This window comes from Equus caballus, chromosome 19 (genome assembly GCF_041296265.1).
Source record: "Equus caballus isolate H_3958 breed thoroughbred chromosome 19, TB-T2T, whole genome shotgun sequence".
Classification (NCBI taxonomy): domain Eukaryota; kingdom Metazoa; phylum Chordata; class Mammalia; order Perissodactyla; family Equidae; genus Equus; species Equus caballus.
In genome coordinates this window covers 32,467,503-32,493,932 of record NC_091702.1, presented here as the reverse complement: position 1 = coordinate 32,493,932, position 26,430 = coordinate 32,467,503, and the positions used below count along the sequence as shown (strand labels likewise).

The window sequence follows — 26,430 nt, the reverse complement described above, 5'->3', positions numbered from 1 at the left end:
TTTTTAAAAGATTGGCAGCTGAGCCACCATCTGTTGCCAATCTTCCTTTTTTTCTTTTCTTCTTCTTCTTCTCCCGAGAGCCCCCCAGTACATAGTTGTATATTTTAGTTGTATTTAGTTGCCCTTCTAGCTGTGGCATGTGGGACACCACCTCAGCATGGCCTGATGAGCGGTGCCTTGTCCACGACCAGGATCCGAACTGGCGAAACCCTGGGCCACCAAAGCTGAGCGCATGAACTTAACCACTCGGCCATGGGGCCGACCCCAAGTTTTCCTTTTCTGATGCTGTAATGTCAAAAGATGTTTATAAAACTCTCCTAACTCTTGAACTTGGTTATTCTGGAAAGGCAAAAGGAAGAATAAAGTTGGAGATATCACACTACCCTATTTAAGACTTACTACATAGCTGCAGTAATCATGTTAGTGGTATCAGTGGAGGGATGGACAAATAGGTCAATGGAATACAGTCCAGAAATCGACCCACAGAGGTATGGCCAACTGCTTTTTCCATAGGTGCAAAAGCAATTTAATGGGAAGATGATAGTCTTTAACAAATGGTGTTGGAACAACTGGACATCTGTAGGCAAAAAATGAGCCTTTACCTAAGTCTTACACCTTAAACAAAACTTAACTCAAGGTAAATCATAGAGCTAAATGTAAAACTATAAAACTTTTTTTTTTGAGGAAGATTAGCCCTGAGCTAACATCTGCTGCCAATCCTCCTCTTTTTGCTGAGGAAGATTGGCCCTGAGCTAACATCTGTGCCCATCTTCCTCTACTTTATATGTGGGACGCCTACCACAGCATGGCTTGCCAAGCGGTGCCATTTCTGCACCTGGGATACAAACCAATGAACTATGGGCCGCCGAAGCAGAATGTGCAAACTTAACTGCTGTGCCACGAGGCTGGCCCCTAAAACTATAGAACTTTTAGAAGAAAACATAGGAGAAAATATTCATGACCTAGAGTTAGAAGAAGAGTTCTTCGACATGATGCTAAAAGCACAATCTCTAAAAAAAAAAAAAAAAATCAATAAATTCAACACGATCAAAATTAAAAATTTTTGCTCTGTGAATAGCCCTATTAAGACAGAAAATATTTGCAAATCATCTGACAAAGAGTTTGAATCCATAATAGATAAAGAACTCTCTAAACTCACCACTAAAAAAACAATCCACTTAGAAAATGGGCAAAAGACTTGAACAGACTCTTTACCAAAAAGGATGTATGGGTGGCAAATAAGCACAGGAAAAGATGTTCAACATCATTAACCATTTAAAATCATGATAAGACGTGACACCATACCTAGTTGAGTGGCTAAAATAAAAAATAATGACAATATCAGGTGATGACCAGGATGTGGAGAAATTGGATTTCTCATACTTCGCTGGTGGAAACATAAAATGTTACTGTGATAAATTTCTGTGACAACTAATGTTTGAATCATACGTCATGCCAAGCTGCTTTATATACGTCTCATGCTGTCAAAAGTTGAAATAAGAAGCGAGATCTCCTTTCCCGTACAAATTTGTAGTGGATATATTTTCTGGGCTTAAGTTACGGTTCCAGCAGTGTGTTTCAGAACCTCAATGAAGTACAAAGGAAACTGCCATATTTCAAGGTCCATTTATTTTAGAAATAGATAGTGACGATGGTTGCACAATATTGTAAATATAATTAATGCCTCTGAATTGTACACTTAAAAATAGTAAAAATGGCAATTTTTATGTTATGTGTGTTTTACCGCAATAAAAAAAAATCCATTTAATTGTGCCATTCAGTAGCTTCCACCTAACTTTCAATTGGAAGTGATTAGTCTGCATGTAATGGGAGGATAAAGGCAAACATCAAGAGAAAAATCGAATAGAATTCTATGATGCCTTTCAAGAGGTGAATATGCTCAACTAAAATCATATACTTGTGGATTGATTTTCAGTATTTGGGAGTACCTATCTGTGTGAAAAGACATTTTCAAAGATGAAATTATAAAATTTCATTACAAGGCAGCATTAACAGATGAAGATTTGCAGTCGATTTTGATGAAGGGAAAATGATTTTAAACTCCAATTAAGTGAAATGTTATTCCCCTGTAAAAGAATTCCATTCTTCTCATTAGTAGAACTGTATTACAAAAAATTGTACTCAATTATTATTACTATGTTTTGAATTTTGTCAATAAACATTTTGTGGAAACTTCTTTTTGTAATATAGGTACCTACCTAATAGTCTCAATTTTGCCTCTTGGCCCACAAAGCGTAAAATATTTACTATCTGGTCCTTTACAGAAAATTTTACCAACCCCTAACTTAGAACATTGGTTTTTCACACTTTCTTCTTTTCTAACGTATGCTTTTAAAGTGTCCACAATTTCACTCTATTCTCAGCTTTAGCCTCATCCCACAAATTTTGATGTGTTATCATTTCTTACCACTTAGCTCAGGATATTTACTAATTTCTATTTGATGTCTTCTTTAACTTGTATTATTTAGAAGTGTATTGCATAATTGCTAAATATTGGAGATGTTCTTGTTATCCTTGTTGCTGAATTCTAATTGAATTCCAGAGTGGTCAGAGTCTGTACACAGTCTTTTGAATTTCGTTGAGGTTTGGTTTATGGCCCAGCATGTAGTCCATTTTGGCAGATATCCAAAGGGCACTTGAAGTTGTGTTATTTTAATTTTTTTCTCTTCTTCTGAAGCTTTGGATTTCCGAGTAAGTCTGGTCCTTGTAACATTCTGTACCTACCCTGTACCTAGTCTCAGTTTCTACTTCCTTGTAGTAGGTATGTTTGTATTTTTGGTGTATCTTTCTTCTTTCTCAACCCTGTGATTTTCTTTTCTTCCCCTTGTGCTTATAAGCAGCTTAAAGGTAAAACAAAACACCTTTGTTGCATGCTTGAATCTCAGCCACCTGTAGTTCATTATTAGGTGCCGTGGTCCTTAACGACTAAGTAAGTGTTCACCTTGTACCTAAGGACTTTATATGAGTTGATTCTTTTCTTGGTGTTGACTCATTTGTCGTGTTGTGGTATTATTCTTTTGAAACTGGTCCACCTCGCCTTTGACTGAAGGAAGAAAATGTGCTTCCCAGTTGCCGGGGCAGTGTACTCTCTGATACTAAGCCATGCCTCATCTGAAGACGCCTAACTGTGCACGCGCTTCAGCTATTCTATTGAGGAGAGAGCTGCCTGGGCATGCAGGTGACCCTCATGCACGAATTCTGCCCTTTTATTTCTGCTCATATTGGAGTTGCCTCTGTTCTGTGTGGAAAAGAAGTGGTGTGTAAAAATAGAGACTCTGCTTTGTGTAAGACAGGTGCTGCACCGCTCACCTTTTTCTTGATTTAGAGATCTGTTCTTTCTTGCTCTTTCACAATAATTGCTGGAAATATTTGTGATCATGTGAGATAGAGATGATGTACTTAGAATCCTTACTTGAGGAAAAGAATGCTTCTGCTTCTCCAACAGGAAGGCATGAACTTTGAATTACTTTTAGAATAAGTGGGGACAGATGTGTCCAGATTCTTGGCCCACCCTCTTCTGCCATAGTCAGACTTTGGATTATATGCGTTTTTGTTAATATGATTAATTGGTATTTATAAGCTTTATAGTAAATATGTGTAACTTTGTATTTCAACTCGTGACACCTTCTGCTTCATGCTGCAGAAATGTGGGTACTGGAGCTCTCTCGCTGTGCAGCCAGGGTGAGAGCCCCTGTTCTGCTCTGTTGCTGGTAAGAGAGAGAGAGAAGGCAGGTATACCTCCTGGTTTTTCCTGCATGACAGAGCTGTCTAATTGGGGGTGAGTGTGAAGTTTTTGTCCCCCAAAGTGGGCAGTAGAATTTGCAGTGAGTAGTGAAGTAACTGACTCTCAGTCCACACTGGGAAATGAAAGATAAAACATTTTGTGTGTGTGTGTGTTAGAGGAAGATTAGCCCTGAGCTGACATCCGATGCCAAACATCCTCTTTTTTTCCCTTGAGGAAGATTAGCCCCGAGCCAACATCTGCACCAGTCTTCCTCTACTTTGTGTGTGGGATGCCTCCACAGCATGGCTGATGAGTGGAATAGGTTCACGCCTGGGATCTGAACCTGTGACCCTGGGCTGCCAAAGTGGAGCATGCAGAACTTTAACCACTCGGCCACAGGGCCAGCCCCAAAACATTTTGATGATAAAAATATAAATTTTAGAATGTGCAACTCAAAGAGTGAATCCTAATGTAGACTCTGGACTTCAGTTAACCATAAGCTATCAGTTTTGGCTCATCAATTATAACAAAGGTACCACATGAACACAAAATGTTAATCATGAGGGTTGAGAAGAGAGGGGGAGATGAGGAGGTACATGGGAACTCTGTACTTTCTGCTCATGAAGTCTATTTGTTTAGAAGTTTTAAGTCTCTGGTTTAAATGTTCCTTAGGAAGTTCATATCATACAAGTTAGTGTTTAACTCTGATGCTGGGATTTCTCAGGTAGGATGAATCTCGTTTGCAGTTTGAGCTGCTGTGTCAGGGAGATTTGCCCCTCTCTGTTTTTCTCATGTTCATTAACTGCTTTTGCCTTGTCTCCCTGTCTGTTGAAACAGTTGGAATGCCAAGATGCCTTGGAAACAGCAGCCCGAGCTGAAGGCCTTTCCCTGGATGCTTCTATGCATTCTCAGCTCAGAATCCTGGATGAGGAACATCCCAAGGGAAAGTACCATCATGGCTTAAGTGCTCTGAAGCCCATCCGGACCACATCCAAGTAAGAGACTCTTCTGGTCAATGACTTGTCCGTGAAGCACCAAAAGCAGTTTTGAAAATGTGGGCTAAGATTAGACCATTTAGGGAGACCTGTTTTTAGTCAGAGCTCTGTTTACTAAACAGTGTATTATAAATGCTGGCTAGCCTCTCCATGTGCAGTGACAATTTTCCACTGTGGGTTTTCTTTCCTTAGACACCAGCACCCAGTGGACAATGCTGGGCTCTTCTCCTGTATGACGTTTTCTTGGCTTTCTCCTCTGGCCCGCACGGCCCACAGGAAGGGGGAGCTCTCGATGGAGGATGTGTGGTCTTTGTCCAAGTACGAGTCTTCTGATGTGAACTGCAGAAGGTAGGCGTCTCTGGTCCACCCTTGTCTCCCACATACCGGATGCGTAGGGCCTGAGCTAGGAGTATGGGTCTGCCAGTGTGAAGTCCACAGCTCTGTGTTCTTTTAGCCTCTCAGCTATCCTATGGAGGGAGGGTAGCCTGGGGATGACTTTCTCTTTGCTCTTCTGCTTTATTTCCTATTTCACCTTTGATCCTGTTTTAACCACGGGCTTTCTCTCTCTCTCTCAGCCCCGCTTCTCTTCCTGAGTCTGCAGGGAGATTATGTTGCTGCCTTGTGACAGAATACATTATTATGGTAGCTGATTGTCATGATTAAAATCTAGTGTACAACTTTACATTTTACCACGGGATCCTTCAGGAAGGGTTGGGGACCCTTGAGAAAGAAAGTTCTTATCCACAAACAAATTCTGTTCAGGGATAATTTTTCAGGGTGGAAGGAAAGACTTTCGTTCTCATCCTTTTTTGTATCCTGAGAGGCTCCCTATACAGGGTAAATATGTAGTTACCCAGAAGGGTATTTTTTTCCAGAAGGCGAACACTATGTACGTAATTTTAAAGGAGAGACTGGTGTGAGTGGTGTCAAAGCCTGGAGACAAAAAGTGGTGGCAGGAGGGAAGCTAGGGTGTGTATATTCCCCTGTGGAGATGTGTAACAGAGAACATGTGCCCTTGTTAAGACTAGAGAGACTGTGGCAAGAAGAGCTGAATGAAGTTGGGCCAGACGCTGCTTCCCTCCGAAGGGTTGTGTGGATCTTCTGCCGCACCAGGCTCATCCTCTCCATCGTGTGCCTGATGATCACGCAGCTGGCTGGCTTCAGTGGACCAGTAAGTTCTAACCATTCTTTCTGACAGTCTCCAGGGGCCCGGCCATGGCCAGCTCTAACATTCTTGTTCTGTTGCAGGGGTTGTACTCACCTTTGGGCTAGTTAGCAGCCTTAGAGATGCCTCCAGGTCTGTTGAAAGGGAACACTTGATTTTGGAGTGAATGGTGGCTTGTCAGCAGCTGGAAGGATGAGGGGCCCATGTTATCAGAGAAGAAATGGAACTGGTTTGCTTTCCTGGGGCGGGGGTAAAACTGAGTGATTCCAGCTCTGCACAGGACTGTGCTTCTTTGCTGTGTGTTGACATGAAATGGCAGTCTTGGTTCGAGAAGATGTGTCTTGCAGTGCTGTGCGTGGGCGAGAGCAGCATTGTGTGGCATAGGCTGTTGAGCCAGTGCTGGTGACACACCGAATGCCCGGAGGCAGAGTTGTCATGTGTGTGTTGGTTCTGTGGCAAATGAGCCCTGAAGAAACTCAGAAGGCTGTTGAGGTTTTTAGAGTCTAACCTAGAATCCATTTTAAGTTTTGGTTTATAGTATAAACTGTGTGGCAAGTGTTGGGGTGGCAGCCTTGGTTTTTTTCTTGTGTGTACTGAAGCAGAGTAGGGAAGAGAGTGATGTTCACACTGTTTTCTGGACACCTGTTTCTTACACCTGCTATGCTGCCTGACACTTAAGACTTTGATTAAATCTATTCTCTACATATTTGCCTTGAGACATCGGAGCAGTAGTACTACTTATACTGTGCATTTTCCATGTGTGGGTAAGCTGGAGGTTCATGGTTTTGGTAAGTATGTGCCTAAGATGCATGGTGATTTAGGTAAAACTAATTTGCAGTTTTTCTGTTTTTTGGTTTTTTTTTTTTTTTTTAAATGATGGATACCTTTTTAAAAATGTTGATCTCTTTTCTGAAGCAGAGAACTCTACTTTTCTGGTACTGGGTTTCTATATTAATTGACCAACTAACACACTTTTGTATAAGTTTTAAGTCAGAGGGACCATGTAACTGAATATTATGTTATTGACCAAAATGGCAAACATTTTCATAGGACCAGCTTCCCCCAAGAAGAGCTTCTGTCATTGTTTCACTACAGGGCTGGTGGCTGCTCTGATCTTTTGTAGAATTCTTTCACCTGGGTGGCACAGTGTACAGGCTTTCTTGATTCCATTTGGCCAATGCAAGAATTTCACTGGCTCCCTCCCCCCCCCAGAAAAATTCCATAGATTGTTGGGATTTTAATTTTTTTCTTGGGGAAAAAAATGTACCTATGCATGTTCAGCTTGGGGGCCTTAGTCACTTCCTTGAGCATCTGCATTCTCCTTAATCTCTCTTTGAAGGCACAGCGCACTGGAATACTAATCTCTAGTAAATTCTTCTAGACGCCAGGGAAAGCTGAAACCTTCCTTTAACAGGAAAACAGTAGCACGCTTTTCCTTCTCTCTACCCTCTTGGGGAAGAGCACCTTAAGGCCCCTGTTATTTCATGGGATTCCATCCTAGAATGATCGAGAAAGCAATGATCCCATCCACAAGCTCTCTAATTGATAAAAAGATTTAAAATTGTAATTAATGCAAACTTCTTTTTTTTGGAGCTCCAACTCTAATAAATTTCTTTTTAATTGGAAATTAAAGAATCAGACTGGTTTTGAGATTAGTGCTAGCAATGAGCATACCTTCCGTCTGTGGATTTAAGTCCTTTCGAGGAACGTCCATTCTAGATTTTTTCACATTTTCTAATATGGCACGACTTTCAAACTGGCTTAGTCTGTTCATACAGAATCTATATATGAACCGACTCCCCAAATATGGTGTCATATTTCCTATCTCCCCTCAGGCCTCACTGAACCTTGGTGTGCAGAACAAATGAAACATAATCAAGTTATTGTATCGTGTTTTGTTTTTTTAAACAGCTGGCCAACCAAGGCTGGACATTTTTGATCAAGACAATCCAAGGTTTCAGTGACACCAATGGACCAGTGCTCTGGGCAGGACATCCAAGGGTCACCATAATGTTAATGGAGTACCACAGTCTATAAGGGGATGGTCCTGATTTAATAAAAATGGCCAAATTGCTAACTTTACAGAGATGGTCTGTGGCCTCCTTGGATTCAACCCGTTTTAAAAGGCCTGACCTATGATTTGTGGGTAAAGAATTAGCATCCGCCCCGTAGATCAGCCAGGGAAGGCTTCCTCCTGCGTGCGATCTCTTGGTGAATGCTCACCCTGCTCAAGGGCCTTTTGGGGAAAAGGACAGTGAAAAGCCTCTAGAGAGGTAAGTTCCCCACCCTTCCAACCTCTCTCCAGCTGCAGCTTGCTTGGTGCTGTCAGGATCTGGATCTGGGGGGTGTGTCTCTGTAGTGGAACCAGTGACAGAAGCTGTTCTTTAGAATTTTCAGGATGGCTGTGTTCCGCGGTCAGAATGAGAGAGTCAAGCTGGGCAGAGTCTCTCGCCAAGAGTTCAGGTAAGGTAATGTTTATTCACTGGGAATGCTTTCCACAGCCAGACAGCTATGCTGACAGTCTCGAGTTTTCTCCCAGTTTGTTTAAATTGAAATGATAAATTTGTAACTTTTTAAAACTAAATTTTGGTTGGCTTTTTCATGAAAACCTTTTTTTGCTTTATCCCATACAAAATGGTTTGAAATGTAATTGTTTTTAAAAAAACCACATGTGTTGGAAAATTCTTTAATCTGCTGTTTCCTCTTTTTCCCCCCTCCTTTGAAAGTTTTGCATAGTGTAAGCATTCGTTATGTCTATACCTTTCCCCTGCTCCTCCCCGCTGGGAGGTAACTAATGCTATTATCCGGTGCTGAAAAATGGCACCGTAAAGCTATGGGAAGGAAGGAACCCCAAACTACAACCTGCTGTCCTTTCACGCCTTCCTTTGGAGACTCTTCCATCGGTGCCGAGGTGTGTGAGAAAATGCTTTACTGCGCCGCCATCTTACTGAGTTGCTTCACGTGAGGAAAATGGGGTTTTGACCCTGCCACTCAGTGACTCAGTTCCACATTTTGGATTGCATACTGGAAAAGAAGCCAATCTTCTTGCTAGTAAACCAACAACCCAGCTGTATACAGTGGTGACCAAACAATGGATATAAACCTAAAAATCTGAGGGAGGGGAGAGGTGAAATACCATAGTTCTTGGAATCTGAATTATCCTATTTATTTGAGCAGGTTATTTATTGAGACTTGACATAAACCTGATTGGAGGGGATCTCTTAGGATCTAGTGGACATCTGGTATTAATTTCCTCGCAGGAAAAACGAGAAATACCAATTAACCCAGAGAGAGTCTGGGTTCTGGAATTCAGCATTAGCTGCCTCAGGACAATTGTGTCTGACCTCCATTTTTGTCTGTCATTCACAGCTGGCTCCCAGCTACAGTGCCCTCTGCTATAAGGATCCGGGGTAGATGGGTGGATGGGTTTCTCGTTAATTTTTTTTTCTTCCTTCAGGGTGGGGGACTGGTTTTGGCTTTCTTTTGTTGTGGTTTGTTTTGTTTCATTTTTGGCAAGATCCATTTTAGCTGCAAGGACTTGAAAAGACTGAAGGATGCCACCAGTTTTTCCTTGAGGCCTAGATTTTTGAATTATGTCCTGAGCGGAACTCATTCCTCACAGCCTAGTGGACCAATAGCACCAGCGATTTTAAGCAGTGACCTTTTTGGGGCGTTTTTAGTTTTGTTTTGTTTTCTAATTCTCTTTCCTTAGCAGCAAGGTCTTTATTCCTGGAGAATCTACTCCATTGCACACTCTCTGCCACGTCAGGAGCCCTAACCAATTAAGTGCTGTCAGCTTGATGTACTACTCCGGACTCTGGAAACAGATATTGGTTTTATTCTGTATTTCCACTGTGTGTAGCTAAAACTACAGTCGGAGGCCAGATGACCTGTTAGATGGCTAGCCTTGTATAACTCTGTATGTTCCCATGTTTGTTACCGCAATGCTCCTGTTGTACAGTGTCTGTGAGATGCTCTTTGAAGATGGTACTTTTTTTTTTTTCATTTTCAATAAAAGTACTTTACCTCCCACTTCCTGGTATTTAATCCTGTCGCTGAATGTGCCTGTGTGAGTGTGTGCTCCGGCGCTGCAGGACCTCAGAGCTGGAGGTGGCACTCGGTGGTTCTTGGGGGCTGGCTGCCTTCCCTCACTGCAGGTGGTGTTAGACATATGCTACCTGAGGTAACACGTTTTTGTTTTTGGGAGGGCGCGGGGAGTGGGGAGGGCCCACGGGGGGGTCTCTGGATTTTTTGATAGTCTGTTTCGTTTGCTCTCTTCTGTACTATTAAACTGCTGATGTTTATTTTCAGGAATGTTTTGCAAATGCACTTCTCACTCTTCCCCAGTCCAACTGTAGGTACACTGTTCCTTTTTATCAAATAAGCACGTTTGAAACGATCCAAAAAAGAGGTCTTAATTTCATTTAAGAAATGTATCGATGTGTGGACATACTGGAATAAGGTCAAATATATACTTTTTAATGACCGTGTGTTTAGAATGAATTTCAGCTCATGAACAGGTTTATGTTACGTTAGAAAGAGTAATGGTTTGGGTGGTGTCCTTAAGGAAGAAAGTTTCAAATTAGACCTACCTCCTGGGAAATGCCCTGAGTAAATTACCGCAGGCAGGTGGTCAGGAATATTTGGTCCTCCAAGAAGGTTTTTCTCTGCTTATGCACTTATCACTGTGCAATGGAGCTGCCTCCTCTTTCTAACTTAACATAAAACTGTGGCGTAGTGTGTGGGTGCTGTGGAGATGTTGACGGCGGTGTGTGTTTCTCCCTGTAGGCCTTCGTGGTGAAACACCTCTTGGAGTACACCCAGGTCACAGATTCTAACCTCAAGTACAGCTTGCTGTTGGTCCTGGGCCTCCTCCTGACGGAAATCGTGCGCTCTTGGTCGCTTGCACTGACTTGGGCATTGAATTACCGAACTGCTGTCCGCTTGCGGGGGGCCATCCTAACCATGGCATTTAAGAAGATCCTTAAGTTAAAGAACATTAAAGAGAAGTCCGTGGGTGAGGTGAGTAAGGGGTGTTTGCTTTAGGGCAGAGAGAAGCCTGCTGGCTTGAGCTCTTTCTTTCAGTTGGCTCCCTGCTTTGTCCTTCATCTTCCTCCTGAGACAAGAGGCCTTCGTCCTTGCGGGATCCTCTCACTGCTCTTTGTGTCTCGTAGCTCATCAACTTGTGCTCCAACGACGGGCAGAGGATGTTTGAGGCAGCCGCCGTTGGCAGCTTGTTGGCTGGAGGACCCGTTGTTGCCATCTTGGGCATGATTTATAATGTCATTATTCTGGGACCAACAGGTTTCCTAGGATCAGCTGTTTTTATCCTCTTTTATCCAGCAATGGTGAGTAAGCATTCTTTGCTGTATTTTGGCAGCTTCTCCTTAGAGGAATTACTTCCAGTGGGTTATATATAGTAGGCAGCACTGAGGTATCACATCTCTGATTGGAAATTTCCTCAAATTAGATACCTGGTTTGGAAAGGTCTAGAAAGAGCTAGGTAGTGTTCATTCCATACAGGTGGAATTTTGACTGGAGAAGAAGTAAGGTGTCACTCGAATAAAGGCAGTGTCTCCTAAAGAGATTAAAAAAGAGTCTGAGTGAAGGAGAAGGCCAGCAGGTGAACCCTGCCCCCAGGGAATACAGGAATATTTGAGTCACCCTGTCTCAAGTTGACGTCAACTGATATGGCTCTCTGGCTTCCCCTTGGTAGAGCTCGATATCTGTGATTACTCTGAGAACAAATACTTGTTTATCTTAACTGCTTACAAAGGGATACAAATTAAATAATAGTTGATCACTTTTAACTTAATAGGCCACTTTTATTTAAAAAACAGTACAAGTCCACAATACTCATTTTATTTATAATCATCTTAAGCACGTTTATTTCCCGGAAAGACTAGACAGTTTTTAAGTTTGAATAAGCTCTGATTTGGTGTGACATTGCTTTTCCTTTCAGATGTTTGTATCACGGATCACTGCATATTTCAGGAGAAAATGTGTGGCCACCACAGATGACCGTGTCCAGAAGATGAATGAAGTCCTCACCTACATTAAATTTATTAAAATGTATGCCTGGGTCAAAGCATTTTCTCAGATTGTTCAAAGTGAGTTTAACAACTTTATATGTGTGTATGGGAGAAGTCCTTTGGCTTCTTTGCTTCCTGAGCACGTTAGCTACTAGGAATCTTAATATCATAGGACCATAATATCTTAGGTTCTTATAATATCTTATAATCTTTACATTGAGAGGGCTCTTAGAGACTTGAACCTACAACATCGTCTCATGGATGAGGAAATTGAGACCTAAGAAAACTGCAATTTTTTCCCCCCAAGATAACTCAGCTGGTGCTGTGTAATACATTCAGTTCAAAGTCCCCTATCTGTACTCTCATGCCGCCCATAGTTTTCTGTCCTGGCCATGAAGATATCACAGAAAACAAGATCAGGTAGCCGCTGGGAGCTGCACTTCCGCCCCCTTCACTCTGGGTGCATGTGCACCACAGATGGTTAGGTCTGAGATCCTGGGGCCGTGTAGGGAGAAGCTGGATTGGGGGTCAGGATAGCTGGCCTCTGGGCCTAGCTCTGCCACTCACTCATAGGAGTTTTTTGGTTTGTCGTTTTGTTTTTATCTTTTCAAACAATTGATTTATATTGAGTCACAAGGTTCTCAGTACCTGACCCCATCCTGATCCATAAATTCAATGCAGACGTAAACATGTCTAATAGGTAAACGCTGCAAAGCTTGGAGGAATAATTAGCATAGACGGGGCGTTCAAAAAGACCTCAGCAAAAGTCAGAATGGTGGGCCTTAAAAAAGGTGAAGTTTAAGGAGGATGTATTTAAAGGCACTTTACAGTTTAAAAAAACCAAGCATATTTATGTTGAAACTTAATTTAAATATAAAAGATGTGGGCTATTAATTGACCATAACCTCATCGTGAGCCAACCTGAATACACTGCAGTTAAAAAGTTAGTGCAGTTTTAGATTGAATAGAAATACAGAGTTCAGATCAAGGAGGCTGTTATATTTTCACTGCTTGGTTTGTCGATGAAACCTTCAGGAACATTGTGTCCAGTTCATAGGCTTTATTTATGAGTGGTCATCCAGAGGAGGTGACCACTCAGAGGCGTCCATCAGTAGATTAGGCTGCTTCACTAAGTAGTAAATTCGTTGCCAATTGAATGGAATAAATGGATGCTAAATGGACATCTGCCAAGCATGTTGGCAGAGTGACCACAGATGGTCCCTTCTTGCCCTCAAATTCTATAGTTTTATCATCATCTTTGTGAAATTCCATTCATCCTTCAGCCCTTGACTTGGTATCTTTACCTGCGTGTGTGAGTTTGAAAAGAACATTCTTGCTCATTATGGACTTGGCAAGGCATGTGACAAATGTTAAAGCAATGAGTTGGATTTTTTAAAATAGGACTTATGAGCTAGCTCTAAAGATAGTTCCCAGTGTCTTGGACAGTGGTAATACCTTTAAGGTCAATGTATAGCTTCTCAGAAGAATTACTTTTATGCTTGAAAATTTGCTTGAAAATGCCTCACCACTTTCTTGTTATGCTTCCTCCTCCATGATCTTTAGTACTCTGCGGTTGCTCCATTAACAAGGTGTCAGTTTTGCAAATATTTAAGAAAAATAATTCCACCTTCAAAAATTGTATTTCACTCACCTTCCAATCATCCTTACTGCTTTTTGTGTGAAAGCCTCTCTCCCAGCAACCACATACAGTAGGCATCTAATAAATCTTAGCTCCTTTTTAATTCTCCTTTGCTGTTGTATAGTCTTTCCTATAAATACCTAAGCAAGAAATAAACAGCAACCAGGTAAGCAGACAAAACTGCCAATTGCAGGTCCAGTTAATGTGTTCATTCCTTCTAAACATAAGAAATTTGCAGTAAGAATCAGACTAAGGCAGAAGATGATCATTATACAGAGATGTAGTGACTGGTTTCTGTTAGATTCATTCCTGTGACTTGATCCATTTCAAACTTCAGTCTTCTGTGCTGCTTTAATGATAGTAACTGATAGTTGTATTGACCTAGTTTTTGCATCATAGGTGTTAAAATATTGTGTTAAAACCTGTGTGTGTGGGGCCGGCCCTGTGGCTGAGTAGTTAAGTTCCCACGCTCCATTTCGGGGGCCTAGGGTTTCGCCAGTTCGAATCCTAGGCACAGACATGGCACTGCTCATCAAGCCATGCTGAGGTGGCGTCCCACATGCCACAACTAGAAGGTCCCGCAACTAAAAATATGCAACTATGTACTAGGGGACTTTGGGGAGAAAAAAGAAAATAAAATCTTTTAAGAAAATAAAAAAATAAAACCTATGTGTAGCTGAAGACCTACCAAGTCTTGTTTGCTGACAGAGGAGCAATATCCCATGTTTTCTTTTGACTTGCTTTTTAGAAATTGACTTGCTTTTTATTCTTAGAAATCCGAGAGGAGGAACGTCGGATATTGGAAAAAGCTGGGTACTTTCAGAGCATCACTGTCGGTGTGGCTCCCATTGTGATGGTGATCGCCAGCGTGGTGACGTTCTCTGTTCACATGACCCTTGGCTTCGACCTGACCGCAGCACAGGTCAGTGAGCCCTCAGGGCTGGGGAACGTTTTGGAAATATCATGTGTAGAGATGCTCTGGACCTCTTGTTACTAGATTTGGATTTTGCGTTCATGTGATTAAGCCGAGAAATGGAAGCGTAGGGATTAGCCCAAACGCACAAATAGTGTACGGGTCCTCAACCCAACTTTGGATTTAATTCCAAAAATACTGATTGTGCTTTGGTTCAGATTACTGAGAATTTTAATTGAAGTTCTCATAAAAACTCTACCTTTAAAAAAATGTATCTGGGGGCCGGCCTCATGGTTAAATTCGCACGCGTCACTTTGGCAGCCCAGGGTTCACTGGTTCGGATCCTGGATGCGGACCTACGTACCGCTCATCAAGCCATGCTGTGACGGCATCCCGCATAGAACTAGAATGACTTATAACTAGGGTATACAACTGTGTACTGGGGCTTTGGGGAGAAGAAGTAAAAAAAAAAGGCAGATTGGCAACAGATTGGCTCAGGGCCAGTCTTCCTCACCAACCCCCCACCCCCATCCCCGCCAACAAAAAACAGGTATTTTTTTTTTTAAAGAGTATCTGACTTGTACTAACATTTGACAGTCAAGTTGCAGCCTTCTTTAAACCTGAAAGGAAATTGATGAGATCTTGTTATTTTCATTGGAAGCCTGATCAGACTCAGTTTCTTCCCTTTTCCTGTTTTCAGGCCTTCACCGTGGTGACTGTCTTCAATTCCATGACTTTTGCTTTGAAAGTTACACCGTTCTCAGTAAAATCTCTCTCAGAAGCATCGGTTGCTGTCGACAGATTTAAGGTAAGTGGCTCCCCTGCCCTCCTCGGTGTCAGGAGCTGTCCCTGGCAAAACTAACGGCCGCCTTTATTCCAGCGGGTCACACAGGCTGTCTGCACTTCTGTTCACCTCTAGCCTTTTGGCAGATTGGTAAGAAAGGAGGAGTGGAGGAGACTGAATTAAGGGACTTTTTCAAATAAATAAATAGCTGTGGGCTCCCAGGATTTCAGTTCCCCTTCAGAGCTAGTCCCTGGGCCTGGGCCTGATGTGGTTTATGTCCTAACTTCCTGGGCCTTTAAGTGACTGAACCTGGAAGACCCGAGCTGTCAGGTGACTGTCAGCTTTTCCTCACCTGACCTGCCGTCTGCCTCTACCAGAATGCTCTCGGCATTTCGGTTGGTCAGTATGCTGCTAAGCACTTGTCGATACTTTCTTTTCCTGCCCTGGGGTTGTCACTCAGGATGCAAGGAATGCGGTGACGTGGGAATAGTCATAAAACGAGATCATGTTGAAAAGTGCAGTTCAGTTCAGTAAGGATCAGGTTTTTTCTTGAGGGGGTTAGTTGATCAAGCCTTGACTCTTCTTTGTGCCTTCAGTGATACAAGAAGATATATTCGGGAAGGTGGAGGGAGATAGATATTTGAAGGTGATTAATACTTAAAAAAAAAAAAAGAGGAGGAACAGCACCTGTGTGGGCTGGACTTCCCTGACAAAGCTGCTGCATGGAGTGGCTCCTGCTAATCCTCCTTGGCTAGTGAGAGCAATACAGAAGCAGTGCTGGTGGCTTGAAGGCTTGAGGCTCAGGTGTTTAAGGATTAAGAGCATCACCTTAGAGGTTCAGGAGAAAACAAACTGGGTTTTTCTCTTAAGAAGAATGGAGAATAGCTTCCTAAGACTTATTTGTATTCTACTTGTTTACAGTTAACCAGGTGAATTTTGTTTGGTTAAGAAAGCTAGTCCTCAAGAATGCACCCCATGCCCTCCCTCACCACCCCGGCCTGGCTGCTAGAAGTCCAAGAGCCAGAGCCGTAGGAAAAGAAATAGTCTGATTGTAATCAGAGCTGTATTTTGCTGAGCCCACAATATCCAGCCGTGGAAGAAGGCAAATGTTTTGACCATAAGTTTGTCCCTCTGTTTGTTTCTCTATCCTTGTTAGTGGGTGGAATTGGTGGCGTTTTGGATGAAGGAATAGGAGTTTATAGTATCTCGCCTTGTTTCTTGAGAGCTGTCTTTTCTTCGCTTACTAGTGAGAACTTGTATTAGCAGGTGGCTTTTTGCATTATTGCTCCTTCCTCTATCCAGGAAGCTTCAGAGTTAATAATAGAAGCAAAATCACCCACAGCTCTACGATATGCCCCATGAGACTTTAGTCCCTTTCTAGCTTGTTTCTCTGGGTAATCTCCTCCTCCTCCTCTTCCTGCTCCCCCTCCTCTTCCCTTTCTCCTCCCCTCTTTTCTCTCTCCCTGCTGCTCCTCCCTGTCCTCCCCGCTCCTCGCCCTCTCTCTCCTCCCTCTCTCCCTGTTCCTCCTCCTAGGAGGAGGATAACTTGTAGAAAGGCAATGAGTAGCCACCTTGTGACTTTTCTGATAAGATTGTCACCAGTATAGGGTTGCCAGCTTTAGCAAATACAAACACAGGACACCCACTTAATAACTGCATGGGACATACTTATATTAAAAAATTATTCATGATTTATCTGGAATCAAAATGTAACTAGGCGTCCTGTGTTTTATCTGGCAGCCTGACGAGCAGTCCCGTCTTCTGCTCAGCAGATACGTTCTAACTTGATTCTTCCAGTGAATGAGAGGTGTGTTTTATGGTCGGTGTCCTGTGGTCAAATTGAGGTTTATGGTTTCTGTCCCTCTAGGATTCTGTTGTCCTGGCAGGTGCAAATGCAAGTAGATACAAATTCAAGTGTGGGGAGGGCGTGTGCGCCTCAGCATGTCCGGGCAGTGAAGTGAGGCCTAAACCCTCCCAGGAGGAAGGTGGGGCTGCAGGGAGCCCGTGGGAGGAAAATGTGGGGAAGGAGCTGTTCAGACTAGAGGCACTAGCATCGTTTTTAATAGTCCGTTGAGGCCTAAAAGATCGTTTTAGTAACTCTTGGGGAAGAGAAATGATGAGAATGCTGTCAGCGTATGGTTTACTCTGTGAAGGTGGTCAGAATGTTATTCTTAGCTCTGTCTTCTCAGGGAGTGTCCGAATAAATGAAACCAGCAGCTGTTTTCAGAAAACTAACCCTAAGGTTGACCAAGAGTGAAGATTACCCAGGAGATTTAGAACCATGGTGCTTCTGGGAAGATGGGGAATTAGGAACGGATAGGACATGTGGTTACTTAAGGGAGGAAAAGAGCAAGCTTAGAAGTTTAGGATCTAGGAGAAAGGACTTGATCTTGGGGAAGAGGATTATATGCTACGTTTCATAGCACCTGCAAACTTTAAAATACTTGGGGGTTCTTAGTAACTAAGCAGAGTCCTGACCATAAAAGTCATCTTTTCTCTAAAGACTTTCTAATGTTATTTTATAAAGGTTTTATTTATTTTTTTTTATCATATTGGGAATCCAACTGGGATATCGTTCTATAGAGAAGATCGCTGGTTTAAGAGAATTGTTAGAAGTGGGTTCAAAGTCACGGGCACATGTAAGTCCTGGACTGAGGTTTATTATGGTCAGTGTTTCAGATCTAATGTCAGAAACACTTAGCTTTTCAAGCATTCCATTTTCCTTCCCCTAACATAACTCAGTGGGACTCTAGGAATGAGTAGGGGGACAGAGTCTTGTTCTCTTTCCAAGGGTGGGTCTGAGGCAGATACCCTTCAATTCCACGCAAGTCCGTTCCTTTGGTTGTTTGAATCCTCCCAAGTTTCAAGGCGGGACTTGGAAGACGTGAGGACTTGTTGGCGAGAAGATGTACTCTACCTCTGATGAAACGTTCGCTACTCTCTCTAACCTGAGCTAGCTAGGCCTCATCACAGTCTCGGCTCAGCCTCTCCCACCAGACCTGTGCTGTGTTGAGCTGAGGGAAATGCACAGGCTTGGGGTTCTGCAGGAGTGGTCTGGAAGGGAAACAGAGGGATGAGGGTCTGTGTAGGAGAGCAGTGCGCCCCTTGGTTTTCCTGCTAGCATTTTACTACCTGTGACTCAGCGACTCCTGGGTAAGAACAAAGGGCTGCAGACTGGTGAACTCAGTGTCCTTTGGTCCACATTGGACTGGCGGAAAAGGAACAGGTAGTTTAGCGTGTAACTGCAAGTGCAGTGTTGGGCCATTGACAAGGCTCCTGTCCCTCCTGAGGGTGTCCCCACACCCCTGTGACCTCTCAATGGGCCTGAGGCTGGGCTACACTAATGAGCTGCCTTTTGCCCTTCAGCTTCCTTCCACTGTATAGCCTGATGTGTTTTGCTACGTGAGTGTACGCCCTAGGCTTGTCTCCCTGGTCTTGATCCAGTGTCTCATCTTTGCACCTCTCTCACAACTCCTATCAGAGTTTGTTTCTAATGGAAGAGGTTCACATGATAAAGAAAAAACCAGCCAGTCCTCACATCAAGATAGAGATGAAAAATGCCACCTTGGCATGGGACTTCTCCCACTCCAGTATCCAGAACTCACCCAAGCTGACCCCCAAAACGAAAAAAGACAAGAGGGCGGCCAGGGGCAAGAAAGAGAAGGTGAGGCAGCTGCAGCGCACTGAGCATCAGGCGGTGCTGGCAGAGCAGAAGGGACACCTCCTCCTGGACAGTGACGAGCGGCCCAGTCCTGAGGAGGAAGAGGGCAAGCATATCCACCTGGGCAGCCTCCGCTTACAGAGGACGCTGTACAACATCGACTTGGAAATCGAAGAGGTAAGCCCTCTGCCTGCACCCCGTCTGTCTACCGAGGCTCGGTTCTGGAAGAGGAGGCAGCCGGTGTTCCTTTTAGCAAAATACTTTGTGGCCGGAAGTGATTTTGAACTAAAGAGCAAATCTGGGCGGCTCCACCTCTAAAAGGAATATTTAGGCGTTTAACAATAGAACTTTGTAACAACTGATCCCATGAGATGCTCATTTTACAAGCGAGGCAGTGAAGCATTCAAGTGGATTTTCTGAGAGTTTGCCCTGAATAGATTTCTGGTTGTTAGAGTTGTATATGTGAGCTGTAATAATCATTTCTGGTTGTTAAAACTCTGTGTGGGCTTCTCATTACCGCTAGGCTGTGCACAGCACAGAACCTGACACGTAATAGGTACTCTCAGTGCTGCTGTCATCGACAATTCTGTGGTAATTGTTTATTTTTAATGTGAGTAAAGGATCATTTTGGAATATGATGTCATGGCCCAGGTAGCACAGGACTAGAGTCTCTCAGAGGCCCTCCTGTAGAGAGTGGCTGGAACAGAGACTCCAGGTTCAAGGCTTCTAAGATACAGAATACGCCTGGGAACCAGCAGCGTGTTGAGGGCTGCATCATCCGGAGGGCCCCAGATGGATATGGATCCATTCATTCAACAGCCGTTTTTTGAGGGCCAGCTCTGTGCAGGCACTGTTCTAGGGCTGGGGATGTAGCAGGGAAAGACCAAACACAAAAATCCCTTTCCCCCTGGAGCTTACATCCTAGTGGGCGAAGGCAGACAGTGAACAAGTAGGATCGGCATATTGTAGGTCAGATGGCAATGAGGGCCTATGAAGAAAGGGGAAGGGAGCAGGGAGCAGGTGTGATTGCAATTTAAACAGGCTGCCTGAGGGAAGCCTCATTTAAAAAGGAGTGTTTGAGCGAAGATCTGAAGGGAGTGAGAGAGTGAGCCTGTGGGTATCTGAGGGAAGAAGAGCATTCCAGGCGGAAGGAACAGCGCAAAGCTCCTGAGCCTGCGTTGTGCCTGCTACTGCCACAGAGTGAGCAACGTGGGGAATAGTAGATGTTGGGGCAGAGAGGCATTTGGGTGGCAGAGCCCCTGTAATGACTTTGGCTTTACTCTGAATGGGAAGAGAAGTCGTTGGAGGGTTTGGAGCAGAAAAACGACATGAGATCTGACTTAAGACCGTCACCCTGGCTTCTGGATTCAGAGGAGCATGCTGGGAAACAAGGAAGGCGACAAGGAGAACAGTTAACCCAGGAGAAACCCAGGGTGTCTTGGACCAATGGTAGTGGTGAGAAAGGTTTATCTACATAACTGGAAGTAGGGAGTAGTGGGTTCTAATGCCGTGTGACTAGAGAGGCATGTTACACAGATCCAGAGCTAGAAGGAAGAGAGAATGAAGCCCCCAGCTCTTTAGCGCTATAAGTGAGAGGGAGATGGTCCTGAGTGAGACCACCTGAGACATCTAGTATAGTTCGTCACTGGAAGGTGCTCAAGTCAGGTTTTGACTTCAGTTAACTCATAGCAACAGGCCTTGTATTTAATAGTGATTATCTTGATTTTTAGGCAGCTCTACTACATTGCTACTCAGCTCTATTAGAGGATTATTCCTCATATTCAGCTGAAGTTTGCTCTTCTCCTATGTATGTGATGATCCTCATTCTGCCCTTGGGAGCCCACATTCCCGTGACAGACCTCTAGCTATTGAAGGGAGACACGGTAATGCTCCCAGCCTTCCTCTTTAGGGAGGGGCAGGGAAGTTAATGTTTGCCTGATGTCTTCTTGCCAAAGGCACTTACTTCATTGTTGGTGTCTCCTTTAGTCACCATTTAGTCATCATAACAGGAGTTGTCTCTGTGTAAACCTAACTGACCGGAGCAGACATGGAACCTGTGACTTGGTCTCCTCATTACCAGCAGGTGGTAATCTTCCCAGCTCCTGGGCCGTGTCAAAACCTTTGTTTGTTTAACATACTTTTATTAAGTACCAGACCCCGTCCTTGTTCTACAAGGATGACTCCTTCCCTCAAGTTGCTCAAAGTCCAGTGAGAGAGAGAGAGAGACAGTATCAGTTTAAATAACAAGGCCAAGATCACACAGTTGGCAAATGCTAGTGGAGTTGGGATTCAAAGGCACATTGGCTGCGTCCAGAATCCATGCTCTTTCCACACTGCCACTCTTCATTCCTTCCTTCGCTGCGAGACTTGAGCCAGCACAGGGTTGGTAAACAAGTGGTAAACAAATCATCTGTTCTTGAAAGCTTTTACCACTTCCCATTGAGAACTCTTTATTTTGCCTGAGGATATTCAGTTTGTCACAGGCTTGGTTTTCTATTTTATGTGGGATTATGATATAAATCTTCCTCAGATTCTTGGAAATTTTTTGTAGAAAAATGGAAACAACAGTGCACATAGTTTTTATTGAAAACAATTTATAGACCCTGGAGAAAAAAGTCGTAATAAAATAATTTTTAAGAGTCCTGCCTCTCTTCCAGAAACAACAGCAAAAATCGGCAGATAATCAGACAACGAGGGTTACCAACAAAGTAGAAAGGGGGCTAGGCCTTTCTATAAGTGATGTGGGATACTTAATGTGTGTGGCATATTTATTTTTCCAAAAGGCTTACACATCTGTTAGCTCACTGTATCCCCACAGAAACCCTATGGAGTAGGTTTCTGATGAGGGAGAAAACAGAGGTAAGTGTCTTGCTGGCTCATCAGGATGACAGTTCCCGTATTACGGGCAGTTGTTAATGTGTTTTTCCTCAAAGAAATCAGAAGTCCCTAGAGATGAGTGGTCAGCAGTCTCCTAATGACCTTCCTCTCCCTATGTGCTTTGTCCAGGGTAAACTGGTTGGAATCTGTGGCAGTGTGGGCAGTGGAAAAACCTCTCTCATTTCAGCCATTTTAGGCCAGGTAAGATTTTGTTATTGTCCTTGGCATTTCCTGCTTCTTTCTCTGGGCTCTGCTTAGCAAGGGTCTCAGGAAAAATGAACTTATTTTCTGAAGAGAGATAGGAAAGGGAGAAACCAAATGAACCCTTAGTCTGCATCATGCAACCTCATTCCCACCCCTTCACAGCATTGTATCCGGAAGCGGGCTCAGTGGACACCTGATGAATGACTTGTTAATACCCAGCTGGAGTCATTTGTTTCTCATGCCTTCTTTTATTCAGCACATATTTATTGAGTGCCATAGGTGTGCCAGTGTGTTGGGAAATGTCAGAGATAAGAGATGAACAAGCTGCAGACTGCCAACAAACGGAAGAAGCGGGCTGACCAGCCTGACCTGCCTCCCTGTCAGAGAGACAGCTGTCACGATTTGATCTAGAAGCAAAGCCTCACTCCGTTTTCAGCCTAACCGTAGAAAGAGCTATGCTCTCAAGGAGTTCACCGTCTAGCTGGAGAGCTAGACCTTCTAGACACCAAGCATTGCAGAAGGCGACGAGTGAAGAGTGTGCAGAGGGCACAGCAGCGGGCTGTCAGCGTTTACAGTGGGGGCAGAGAGGAGGGTCATCCAGCCAAGACCAATTATCTTTTACTATGTTTTAGAACCAAATAATCAAGAAAAAAACAAAAACCCAAGGTACTTCCACCTGCTTTTCAACTTGAATTAATCTAGCTTGACTTAGATCGTTGAGATGAGGATAAACCTGAGATTATTCCTACCTCCTGATGGATGAAGTCCTCTGAATCGTGTATCCATACTGAGGAAATTAAACAAACGGGAGAAGGGGTTGGGGAAGAGTGTTTTACAGCATCCAGGTTATGGGATATTTTGTCTTGTTCATCGTCACTGTCACAATTGGTAAGAGTTGTGGCTTTCCTCGAGACTGGTGGTGCCTGGGGTAGTCTGAGGAAGGCTGTGTTCAAATCATCTGGAGTGGCAGCCCCCCCTTCCTCTTTTACTTTATGAGATTCGTCGATGCCTGGGCCCTGCCATTGGTCTTTGTAAAAAGCCGAAAACCTGATTTCTGATAATCAGCTAGATTTAGGGGCCAGTGATGAGAGACAGGAGAAGTGAAGGGAGGGGGAGGGTTGAGTGGGCAATGGTTAGGTTGAAAACTGAGTGGGTCTTTGCTTTTGGATCAAATCGTGACAGCCCCCTCTCTGCCAGGGAGGCTAGTAATGCTGGTCAACCGTGCGGCTTTAGAGTTTAACTCTGTTAGCAGTCTGCAGTGTGGGATGTTGGTGCTACAGCAGCCAAAAGAGTTGGGTTTCCACAGTAGAGCCTCCTTGGGTTTTTGAACACTTGAGTGTGTATCAGAGTGCTTACCAGCGTATGAGTATTTGGTCCCACTGTGTTACGGTCTGTGGCGGGTACACCTGTGCGTGTGCATTGTATCTTATGGTGTTTGAGATGACAAGCTTGTATGTGCAAGTGCTACGTAGGCTGCTTGATGAAACTTTGTTTCTAGCTATAGCATTCCTAACCCAAGACACATGTCTACTGTTGGTCCCAAAAGGAACCCTGAAAGAGGACAAAATGGATAAATCAATTCATATCAATCACTGCAACTGAAAACACAGTTCAAAGCATGTGGCTCATCATACAGTCACTTCATGTTGGAGGCGAGGGTCCGTCATCATTGTATGGATACTCTATAATATTAGTTGGCATCTAACTGGAATTTTTTTTCCCTTTGGTCCCCACTTTACAGAAGCACCTGGTCTAGCCAACAGCCTGGATTTATTCTGTAGATGAGTTGGCCTGCCCTCGTCTTGAGGCAGGGACTAGCTGTAAATCCGTTCAGCATCCTCCCCAGGGGAATTCTAAAAGGGCCTTCCGCTTGTGCTTCCCTTAATTAAAACAGTTTGCAATTAGGAAGAAAAGCTATAAAGTAGCTTATGGGTTGCTGGATGAAGTGTTTGTTCATTCAAGTCATGGGTTTCCTGGGTTCCCATCACACATAAGCAAGGAGAACTTTGATTTTCTTTGCGGCTGTAAGCTCTCTATGGGACAAAGGTGAAGTCTGGATTTGGGTCCAAAAAGCGTCCAAGGAAATTGCCAAAACTTTCAACTCTCTTGTGGAATGTGGGGGGTTCTGTTGTCTTAGGGTGATGATTTTGCATTATGATGCCATTGGATGGTGTCTGTCTCCCTAGATGACACTTCTAGAGGGCAGCATTGCAGTCAGTGGAACCTTCGCTTATGTGGCCCAGCAGGCCTGGATCCTCAATGCCACTCTGAGAGACAACATCCTCTTTGGGAAGGAATTTGATGAAGAAAGGCAAGGAATGTTTGGTTTCTGTCATGCTTTCCATCTTGGCCGTGTGAGACGCAAGGCAACCCAAGTCAACAGGCTCTGCTCCAACCCTGTCCCTGATGTTAGGTCTCTTTGTCTCCTTCAGATACAACTCTGTGCTAAACAGCTGCTGCCTAAGGCCTGACCTGGCCATTCTTCCCAACAGTGACCTGACTGAGGTAGGAGCCTTCTGCCCGTGATGGGGCAGTGTGTTTAGCAGAGAAGATTCTGGAAGATGGGTGGCAGGGCTATGCCAGAGCCACCTCCTAGGAGTGCATCTGAAATGTGTGGGAGAAGAACCTCCACAGGCAGTTTTACTTTTATTGGTACTTTACATTAGGAAAGCATTTGTTCCTTAGGGCAGAGATATCAACACCACCTGTTTTAACATATAAATATTTTATTTATATATTATACATATATAAAAATATGTGTTTATATATTATATAAAGTATATAAAATATATGTAAATGTATATAATATATAAAATATATATAAATAAATAAGCATATAAATATTTCATATGTTGTGTAGATTTTAAACAAAATCCCGTTGTTGGTTCAGAGTTAATATTTTCTACACTATTCATTTTTAAAACCCTCAGTCAAGCATGTGCATGTTGAGCTTTCCTCCCTGAACTTTATTCTGCCAACCTGCTTACTCAGATACAGTCTGTAGAGAGCCCTCTTGCATTGGGAAGAAAGAAGCTTTAGAACAAATCCATCTTTCTTTGGTTCTCTGCCCTGGAGCCATTTCCAGAGGCGTGTCTTTGGAACTCCTCTGTGCTCTTCAGTGTTGATACATGTCTCCCATGACCTGCCCCGGAGGTCTCTGGGGCTGGCACTTATTCAGCTGACTTCAGTTAAATCTCTCAAACCAGACTTGGTGAATGGTTTAATTCTCTGGTTCTTAAATTGTGGTCGAAGATAGCAGATCAGCAGCCTTAGTGTCACTGGGAACTTGTTAGAAATGCAAATTCTTAGGCCCCACCCCAGACCTAGTGCATCAGAAGCTGTTGGGGTGGGGCCCAGCAATCTGTTTTAACAAGCCCTGCGGATAATTCTGATACAAGCTCCAGTTTGAAAACCTCTGAATTAATTGAGTGTTTTTTAAAAATACAGAGCCAGTTACCATTTGACAATCGATTTATTCATTTGTTCATTTAGTAACATTTATCAGGTACTTGTTATGTGCCAGCCACAGAAACTGCCGGGCACTGGGAATACAAATGAATAGGACAATGATCGATGCCCCAAAAAGCTTACAATTGAGGGGCTGGCCTAGTGGCACAGCGGCTAAGTTCGTGCGCTCTGCTTCGGTGGCCTGGGGTTCACTGGTTTGGATCCCGGGCACGGACCTACACACTACTTATCAAGTCATGCTGTGGCTTGTGATGTCCCACATATAAAAACAAAAATTAGAGGAAGATGGGCACAGATGTTAGCTCAGGGCCAATCTTCCTCAGCAAAAAATCAGGAGGATTGGTGGTGGATGTTAGCTCAGGGCTAATCTTCCTCAAAAAGAAAAACAAACCCTTACAGTTGAGAGGATGAGACCCCCAAACATATATGCACAAAATAAGCTGATGAAAAAGAGTGCCTTATCTTTTGGGTGTTAGTGGAGAAGATGGTGGGGGAGGTTTCTCAGATGACGGGATGCCAGAACTGAGCGGGTACAGTACAGGAGAAGCATGACAGTAGTCTTGTGTGTTTATAATAGACACACACTTTAAAATGGCTTCGATCCCATGGGTGGTAGGGGGATTGGCAGTGGAGGTTGAGACCTGCTGGGGAGCCAGGGGGCAAAGGGCCTGTTTTGTACACCATATTTGGGTGTTTAGATTCTATCCTTTAGGGCTCTTGAAGAGTTTTAAGCAAGGATGAGACATGGTCAGCTTTGTGTTTTGGGAAGATCTTTCTGCCTGTGGAGAGTGGATTAGAATGGGGTGTGCAGGGGGAGTGGGAAGGCCAGATATAGGCTTGATTAATAACCAGATGGTTGTGGGAGAGGAGGAGGTGACTGGGCTGACTCTCCTAGTTCCCATGTGGGCCCTGGAGGATCACAGAGGCCATTCATGCAGGTGGGGAAT

The 26,430-nt window shown here is 43.7% G+C and overlaps 1 protein-coding gene across 5 annotated transcripts in view; it reads left to right on the top strand.

Moving 5' to 3' along the window:
• ABCC5 (ATP binding cassette subfamily C member 5) overlaps positions 1 to 26,430 on the top strand; it is an 84,852-nt gene that overhangs the window by 20,630 nt on the left and 37,792 nt on the right. For 2 of the 5 annotated variants that reach the window (XM_001497097.7, XM_070243357.1), the window contains exons 3-14: positions 4,583 to 4,740; positions 4,933 to 5,088; positions 5,764 to 5,911; positions 10,694 to 10,927; positions 11,080 to 11,253; positions 11,868 to 12,015; positions 14,350 to 14,498; positions 15,190 to 15,297; positions 18,755 to 19,111; positions 21,941 to 22,012; positions 24,202 to 24,326; positions 24,448 to 24,520. In XM_001497097.7, the coding sequence (XP_001497147.2) occupies positions 4,583 to 4,740; positions 4,933 to 5,088; positions 5,764 to 5,911; positions 10,694 to 10,927; positions 11,080 to 11,253; positions 11,868 to 12,015; positions 14,350 to 14,498; positions 15,190 to 15,297; positions 18,755 to 19,111; positions 21,941 to 22,012; positions 24,202 to 24,326; positions 24,448 to 24,520 (1,902 nt within the window). Of the gene's footprint in view, positions 1 to 4,582; positions 4,741 to 4,932; positions 5,089 to 5,763; positions 5,912 to 5,988; positions 10,264 to 10,693; positions 10,928 to 11,079; positions 11,254 to 11,867; positions 12,016 to 14,349; positions 14,499 to 15,189; positions 15,298 to 18,639; positions 19,112 to 21,940; positions 22,013 to 24,201; positions 24,327 to 24,447; positions 24,521 to 26,430 lie in introns of those variants that run through there. The other 3 variants (XM_023623401.2, XM_023623402.2, XM_023623403.2) reach the window with 3 other exon arrangements.